The sequence below is a fragment of the Numenius arquata genome, chromosome 27 (genome assembly GCF_964106895.1).
Source record: "Numenius arquata chromosome 27, bNumArq3.hap1.1, whole genome shotgun sequence".
In the NCBI taxonomy this organism is placed as follows: domain Eukaryota; kingdom Metazoa; phylum Chordata; class Aves; order Charadriiformes; family Scolopacidae; genus Numenius; species Numenius arquata.
This window is the reverse complement of record NC_133602.1, coordinates 1918429-1926830: the sequence shown is the minus strand read 5'-3', so window position 1 is coordinate 1926830 and position 8402 is coordinate 1918429. Positions and strand designations below refer to the sequence as shown.

The window sequence follows — 8402 nt, the reverse complement described above, 5'->3', positions numbered from 1 at the left end:
GCGGGAACGGCCCGGTACGGCCCGGTACGGCCCGCAGCTCGGCACGGAGCGGCCCCGCACGGAGCAGGCGCGGGGGCGGCCCCGGGGCGGAGCGTGTCCCCCCCCCCCCCCCACCAGGCCGCGGGGCGGTGCCGGGCTCGGAGCCGCCGTCCCTCCGACCCCCCCCCCCCCCCCCCCGGTGCCCAGCACGGGAAGGCAACGGAGAGGGGTCAGAACCGGGGGGGGCTCACCCCCACCCCCCCCCAGCCGTGTGCTTCAACCGGGGTGGGGGCAGCCCCCGGTCCCAGCCCAGGCTGGGGATGGAGGGATGGGGAGCAGCCCCAGGGAGAAGGGTCTGGGGGGGCTCGGGGGGGGGGAAAGGTGGCCATGGGCCGGCACCGTGCGCTGGCAGCCCAGCAAGCCCCCCACCCCCTGGGCTGCATCCCCAGGGCGAGGGGGGGGATTCTGCCCCTCTGCTCCGCTCTGGGGAGACACCCCCCCCACCCAGTGCTGCCTCCAGCTCTGGGGCCACCAACAGCAGAAGGACACGGAGCTGTTGGAGCGGGGCCAGAGGAGGCCCCGGAGATGCTGGGAGGGCTGGAGCCCCTCTGCTGGGAGGGGGGGCTGAGAGAGTTGGGGGGGTTCAGCCTGGAGAAGAGAAGGCTCCGGGGAGACCTTGGAGCCCCTTCCAGTCCCTAAAGGGGCTCCAGGAAAGCTGGGGGGGGGGGACACTCTTGATGAGGGAGGGGAGCGATGGGACGAGGGGGAAGGGTTTTAAGCTGAAAAAGGAGAGATTTAGGTTAGATCTGGGGAAGAACTTCTTTATTTTGAGGGTGGTGAGAGCCTGGCCCAGGTTGCCCAGAGAAGCTGTGGCTGCCCCATCCCTGGAGGGGTTCAAGGTCAGGTTGGAGGGGGCTTGGAGCAACCTGGGCTGGTGGGAGGTGTCCCTGCCCAGGGCAGGGGGGGACTGGGTGGTCTTTAAGGTCCCTTCCCACCCAAACCATTCCATGATTCAAGCTCCATGAACAGGCTCCCACCAGCAGCTCGTCCCTGCCCTGCAGGTCCAGGCAGGATCCTGCTGCCCGGTCACGTTCCTGGTTGACCCCCGTTGGGAAGCGTCCGTCTCCCGGTGTCCTCCATTGTCACACGAGGCTGCAGATGAGGGACAGCATCCTGCTCCCGGTGCGGGGCTTGGCAGTGGGGTTGGCGGTGGGGCTGGAGGACAGCGAGGCCACCAAGGCGTTATGGGGTGTGGGGTGCCCGGTGGGATGCAGAATAGGGGGGCAGTGGGGGATTTCATACATGGATGCTTCAGTCTACCCTCAGATCTGCTGCCCTGCCTACAGGGTTGGCTACAAGGTGCCAAAACGCCAAGCCCCTGTGATTTTGGGCTTGGGGACACGGCCATTGCGAGGAGTGGGGGTGTCCCAATCCCCGCTGAGGGGGGGGTGTCTCCATTCCTGAACCCTCCCCTCAGAGGACACCCCGGAGCCCAGGCCTCCCGTCCGCTCCCTTGCCCGCTCCTCCGGTGTGTCACCTACCGCTCCGGGGGCCTCCGCCGGGGGGGTTGGTGGCCACGATGCCCTGGGAAACGCAACATGAGAAACACAGTCCTTGGCTTGTTGGGGAAACCAAGCTCCGGTTGTGTTCGGTACTTACTTGGCCGGTGGCGCGGTGGGGCCGGGCACGGGTGGGTGGTGGTCAGGTTACTGGGGGCAAAGCAGAGATGATGGCTCAGGAGGAGGAGATGGAGAGCATAGAAGCGTGGAATGGTTTGGGTGGGAAGGGACCTTGAAGACCATCCCGTCCCATCCCCAGCCCCGGGCAGGGACACCTCCCACCAGCCCAGGTTGACTCCAAGCCCCCTCCAACCTGGCCTTCAACCCCTCCAGGGATGGGGCAGCCACAGCTTCTCTGGGCAACCTGGGCCAGGCTCTCACCACCCTCACAGCAAAGAACTTCTTCCCAATATCTAACCTAAATCTCTCCTTTTTCAGCTTAAAACCCTTCCCCCTCGTCCCATCGCTCCCCTCCCTCATCAAGAGTGTGTCCCCCCCAGCTTTCCTGGAGCCCCTTTAGGGACTGGAAGGGGCTCCAAGGTCTCCCCGGAGCCTTCTCTTCTCCAGGCTGAACCCCCCCAACTCTCCCAGTGTGACAAACCCCACTGTCACATCGATACCTAAACCTCCCCAAATTCCAGCTTGAGTTACCCCAAAACAGGCTCTCCAGAATTACACATCTTTTAAAATCTCTGCATTTTCTCCTTTATCCCCAATAAGTCCCCGGGGCAATGCCACCCGCTGCATTTACGTTTGCAGGGGGTACGTGGGTGCGAGAAGCTGTATTTATTGGGGTGCCCCCCCCTCGCCCACCCACCCGTTAGCGCGGGGCTGACTGTGAGACCCTGGAGCTCTGCTGGGACCATCCTCATCCTCCCCAGAGATGTCCAGGTGGCTGCGTGGGTCCTGGGGCTCCAGTGCGGGGCCGTCAGCTGGGGCTGCTCCTGTGCCTGCGGGGAGGTAGGGCAACCAGGCAGGAGTGCGGTACCGGACCATGCCGGAGCCCTGGATCCGGAAAAATTCGGATGTACAGCTCAAGGAAATTGTTTGGGTTTCGTTTTGGTTTTATTTCATGTTCTTACCTGAATGCCCGGGATGTGGACCTGGCGCAGGCGCGTACAGCTTGTCCCCAGGTTGGGCTTTCCCCCTGAAGGACCTGGGGTGGAAGGAAGGAGGATTTATCTCATGGATGATGCTGGGAAAACTCCTCCATGGAGGAAGGACGGACGGGACGGCAGCTTCCCTACTCACGCCTCGCTCCCCTGCAGCCGTGTCTCGCTGGCGTGGGGCAGCGTGGAGCGGAACCGCGGCCGGAGGGGGTCCTGCGAGGATGCAGGGATGGCCTGGGGTGTCCTTCTGCCCCCAAAACCACCTCTCTCCAACAACCCCACCCCATCAGTCTCCAACACCCCGATCTGCCCCCCACCCCCGGGGTGACACTCACCGGGGCGGGCGCCCGGGCACCCCCACGGCCGTGGAGGCAGAGCTGGTGCTGGATGGCCTCGGTGAGCTTGTGGACGACCCGCTCACGGGCAGCTCTGGGGGCGTCCTGTGGAGGAGAGAGCCCGGGTGGGCTGGGACGAGTGGGAATGTCCCCAGGGATGGGACAGTCGCCCCGGGATGGACGGGGAGGGTCCGGCCCCAGGGTTTTCCCTGGTGAGTCTTACCTGGCAGTGGGAAAGCAACGTCAGGGCCTCCTTGTAGTGCCCGACGGCTTTCTGGGGGTCTCCCAGGTGGAAGCAGGCGGCTCCCAGTCCCTCGCACGCCTGCCACTGTCCCTGCACGTCCCCTGGGAAGGGAAGGGCAGCATCAGAGCTGGCCCAGCACATCACAGCTGAGGTCCCAGGGAGGGAGCACTGATGATGCACCACGCTGTGTGGGGCGGTGACACTCCTGAGGGACGGGATGGCATCCAGAGGGACCTGGACAGACTGGAGAGGTGGGACCGTGTGACCCTCATGGGGTCCAACCAGGCCAAGGGCAGGGTCCTGCCCCTGCGTGGGGGCAGCCCCCGGTCCCAGCCCAGGCTGGGGATGGAGGGATGGGGAGCAGCCCCAGGGAGAAGGGTCTGGGGGGGCAGGGAAAGGTGGCCATGGGCCGGCAACATGCACTGGCAGCCCAGCAAGCCCCCCACCCCCTGGGCTGCATCCCCAGGGCGAGGGGGGGGGATTCTGCCCCTCTGCTCTGCTCTGGGAAGACACCCCCCACCCAGTGCTGCCTCCAGCTCTGGGGCCACCAACAGCAGAAGGACACGGAGCTGTTGGAGCGGGGCCAGAGGAGGCCCCGGAGATGCTGGGAGGGCTGGAGCCCCTCTGCTGGGAGGGGGCGCTGAGAGAGTTGGGGGGGTTCAGCCTGGAGAAGAGAAGGCTCCGGGGAGACCTTGGAGCCCCTTCCAGTCCCTAAAGGGGCTCCAGGAAAGCTGGGGGGGGGGACACTCTTGATGAGGGAGGGGAGCGATGGGACGAGGGGGAAGGGTTTTAAGCTGAAAAAGGAGAGATTTAGGTTAGATATTGGGAAGAAGTTCTCTGCTGTGAGGGTGGTGAGAGCCTGGCCCAGGTTGCCCAGAGAAGCTGTGGCTGCCCCATCCCTGGAGGGGTTCAAGGCCAGGTTGGAGGGGGCTTGGAGCAACCTGGGCTGGTGGGAGGTGTCCCTGCCCAGGGCTGGGAGGGGGGACTGGATGGTCTTTAAGGTCCCTTCCCACCCAAACCATTCCATGGTTCTGTGATGCCCTTTGGATACAGTACATGCCTGGCTCAACTCTGCTTGGCATCCGGATGCTGCAGACCCCCCAGCACAGGGATGGTTTCCCTGTCCCCCCCTCACCCGTCTCCCGGAAGGCTTGCAGGGCGTGCAGGTAGTTCTCCGCGGCAGCCTGCTGGTTCCCGAGCCGGCTGCAGGCGTATGCCAGGTTTCCGAAGCATTGTCCCTGCGCCCTCCGGTTCCCGAGAGAGCCTGGAACGGGGAACACGGGGCTCCATCCCTGCCTGGCACGTCCGGGAAAGCCGGTAGCGAGCGATTCCGGTGTGACCCACCGTGCAGTGCCGCCGCTCGCCGGTGCCAGCCCAGGGCCGTGCCGAAGCTGCGCAGGGCGTTGTGGGCAGCACCCAGGTTCTGCAGCACCGCAGCCTCCCCGCGACGGTCCCGCTCCTCGCCGCAGAGGGCCAGGGCTCGCTGGAAGCTCTCGGTGGCCAAGGAGAAGATGCGGAGCTGGGAGTAGCCGAGACCGATGTCGTTGTAGAGTTTCCCTGCGGGATGGAAAGGAAAAGCCGGGTGCGGGCACCGCTCTCCCCCCGGGCACCGGAGAGGGCAGGTTGTGGGGTGGCGTTACCTCGTAGGGCAGGGTCGGGGATGCTCTCGCAGAGCGAGCGGCACTGAGCCAGGACCCCCGCGATCTCCGCCGCCCCGAAGCGCTGGCTCTGCAGCATGGAGGTGCTGGCTCTGCTCAGGGCCACCGCGGCGGCCTCGGGGCTGGCCGCCGCCGCGTAGCCCCGCGCCGCCTCCAGGAAGCACCGTGCCGCCCGCCCCGGCTCCCGCATCCCCAGGTAGCAGCAGCCCATCTGCACCCGCGTCCCCGCATGGCCACCGGCCCCCCCCGCGCCACCGCGGCCAAAATACTCCAGAGCCTCCGGAAAATCCCGCAGCCCCTCCCGAGCCGCTCCCACGTTGAAATAAAGGTCCCCCCAGTGCTCCCCAACATCTCCCTCCGAGAGCTGGGACCGGAGAAGGAACTCGAGACCCTTTTTGGGCTTCCCGGTCTCCACGTAGGCAGCCCCCAGGTTGAAGGCACAAGCCCTGCGGAGCTGGGGGGTGGCCGTGCCCCCCGCGAGGAGAAGCGCCCGCCTGAAGCACCCCACCGCCTCCCGCGCGTCGCCCAGCGCCAGCGCCCGGCCCCCGGCTCGCATCAGCCCCTCCATCTCGGCCGCCGCCTCGTCCTCTCCCTCCTGGGCATCGTTCCCGGCCTCCGGCTTCTCTTTCCTTTTTTTCCGGCTCTTCTTCCCTTCGGAAGGGGCTGGCGGGGCTGCGGGCTGTGCCCCCGGGTCAGCAGCATCCCCGGACGCCATGGGTAGCGTGAGCGACCCGCCTGCAAGAGAGAAACTTCTTGAAACTTCCGGGGGCTTCCTGAAACCAGCGGCGTTATTTTATATCATTTAAAAAAAAAAAAAAAGAAAAAAAAGAAAAATTAAAAAGTTAGAAAAGTCTTGTAGCCTGTTTGCTGCTAAAGCTTCCGGGAGGAAAAAGGCCTTTCCATGGAGGACCCCAGCCCAGCTCCTGCGCTCGGTGCTTGCCTCCTGAAGAGCTTGGTGGCCACCAGGGAGAAGGGGGTTACTGGGGAGGAGGAGGGGGACACGCTGCAACATGGGGGGGGGGGGAGGGGGGGGGGGGATGTCTCTTTTGGGGGCAGAATGACCGGTTGCACACACTTACGGTTTGCTGGTTGGGGGCAAAGGGTGCGGAGAGCGGGGAGGGGAGGGACGGGGCATCGCCACCAGGAGCCACGCGATGGGGACGGGGAGGGAGGGTGTCCCAAGGGGCTGCGGAGCGGACGGTGGTGTCCAAAGGGGCTCCGATGGGGACAGAGGGTGTCCAAAGGGACTCCGATGGGGATGGAGGGTGTCCAAAGGGGATCCGATGGGGACAGAGGGTGTCCAAAGGGACTCCGACGGGGCTGGAGGGTGTCCAAAGGGGATCCGATGGGGACAGAGGGTTTCAAAAGGGGCTCCAACGGGGATGGAGGGTGTCCAAAGGGGCTCTGATGGGGACGGAGGGTGTCCGGAGGGTGTCCAAAGGGGCTCCAACTGGGATGGAGGGTGTCCAAAGGGGATCCGATGGGGACAGTGGGTGTCTGAAGGGCTCTGACAGGGATGGAGGGTGTCCCAAGGGGCTCCAGATGGGGACAGTGGGTGTCCAAAGGGGCTCCGATGGGGACAGAGGGTGTCTGAAGAAGCTCCAATGGGGACGGAGGGTGTCCAAAGGGGCTCCAACGGGGATGGAGGGTGTCCAAAGGGGATCCGATGGGGACAGTGGGTGTCTGAAGGGCTCTGACAGGGATGGAGGGTGTCCCAAGGGGCTCCAGATGGGGACAGTGGGTGTCCAAAGGGGCTCCGATGGGGACAGAGGGTGTCTGAAGAAGCTCCAATGGGGACGGAGGGTGTCCAAAGGGGCTCCAACGGGGATGGAGGGTATCCAAAGGGGCTCCGATGGGGACAGAGGGTTTCGAAAGGGGCTCCAACAGGGACGGAGGGTGTCCAGAGGATGTCCAAAGGGGCTCCAACGGGGATGGAGGGTGTCCAAAGGGGCTCCGATGGGGACAGAAGGTGTCCAAAGAGGCTCCAACGGGGATGGAGGGTGCCCAAAGGAGATCCGATGGGGACGGAGGGTGTCCAAAGGGGCTCCGATGGGGACGGAGGGTGTCCAAAGGGGCTTCGACGAGGGTGGAGGGTGCCCAAAGGAGATCCAATGGGGACAGTGGGTGTCCGATGGGCTCCGACAGGGACGGAGGGTGTCCGAAGGGGCTCTGAGTCCCGCCGGCGTGGGGAGCAGGTCGCAGCCCCCCGGGTGATGGTCACGGGTGCCTGGGGCTGGAGCACGGAGAGATTCCGAGCACCAGGAGGGGGTCAGGGTGGCGTGTGACAGGGACAGACTGGGACAAAGCCCGGTCTCCCGGGAAGGCAGGTTCCTGTGATGGCCCCGCTGGCTCCGGTTTCACCTCCGTCACTGGCCGGTGCCCGGTGCCATGGCAACGTGGGCGAGCGTTGGTGGGAACCGGGCGATGGACGGTCCCGGGGAGCCCCTGGCAGGCGCGGGGACACATTCAATGGGGGACACCTTGGTGGGGGCACGGTGCAGCCAGGGTGAAGGGCCCCCTGGGGTGAAGGGCCCCCCAGCAGCCCCCGTGCGGGTGGGCAGAGCCCACTGACAGCCAGGTGCCCTGGGGTGTGCAGAGCCCCCCGCGTCCCCCATCAGCGCTGAGCGTCTGGCACTGGGGGGGGGGTGCCCCCAGAGGGTGCTGGTGTCTGGGGGTGCCCACCCCCCCCCCCCCGGTGTGTGCCACCCCCTGCACCCATGGACCCTCCCCCCCTGCACCCCGGTGTGTGCCACCCCCCGCACCCATGGACACCCCCCCCGCCACCCCGGTGTGTGCCACCCCCCCGCACCCATGGGGCCCCCCCGCACCCCAGTGCCCCCCGCACCCCCGTGTGTGCCACCCCGCACCCATGGACCCCCCCCGCACCCCGGTGTGTGCCACCCCCGCACCCATGGACCCCCCCCGCACCCCGGTGTGTGCCACCCCCCGCACCCATGGACACCCCCCCCGCACCCCGGTGTGTGCCACCCCCCGCACCCATGGGCCCCCCCGCACCCCAGTGCCCCCCGCACCCCCGTGTGTGCCATCCCCGCACCCATGGACCCCCCCCCGCACCCCCGTGTGTGCCACCCCCGCACCCATGGACCCCCCCCGCACCCCGGTGTGTGCCACCCCCGCACCCATGGACCCCCCCGCACCCCGGTGTGTGCCACCCCCACACCCATGGAATCCCCTGGACCCTGGTGTGTGCCACCCCCGCACCCATGGACACCCCCCCGCACCCCGGTGTGTGCCACCCCCGCACCCATGGACACCCCCCCCGCACCCCGGTGTGTGCCACCCCCCGCACCCATGGACACCCCCCCGCACCCCGGTGTGTGCCACCCCCCGCACCCATGGACACCCCCCCGCACCCCGGTGTGTGCCACCCCCCGCACCCATGGACACTCCCCCCGCACCCCGGTGTGTGCCACCCCCCGCACCTATGGGCTGCCCCCGCACCCCCGTGTGTGCCACCCCCGCACCCATGGACCCCCCCCCGCACCCCCGTGTGTGCC

At 66.9% G+C, this 8402-nt stretch overlaps 2 protein-coding genes across 2 annotated transcripts in view; one reads left to right on the top strand and one right to left on the bottom strand.

Moving 5' to 3' along the window:
- Positions 1-2785: 2785 nt before the first annotated feature.
- On the bottom strand, positions 2786-5599 carry TTC24 (tetratricopeptide repeat domain 24). Its single transcript, XM_074164408.1, has 6 exons — positions 4867-5599; positions 4571-4783; positions 4362-4490; positions 3206-3327; positions 2983-3087; positions 2786-2860 (listed from the first exon to the last, which is right to left on the bottom strand). The coding sequence occupies exons 1-6, from the start codon at positions 5597-5599 to the stop codon at positions 2786-2788; spliced, it is 1377 nt and encodes a 458-aa protein (XP_074020509.1).
- A 1709-nt stretch (positions 5600-7308) lies between these two features.
- Positions 7309-8402, top strand: part of IQGAP3 (IQ motif containing GTPase activating protein 3) — an 18219-nt gene continuing 17125 nt past the window's right edge. The window contains exon 1 of the mRNA XM_074164407.1: positions 7309-7437. Coding sequence (XP_074020508.1) covers positions 7309-7437 — 129 coding nt within the window. The remainder of the gene's footprint in view (positions 7438-8402) is intronic.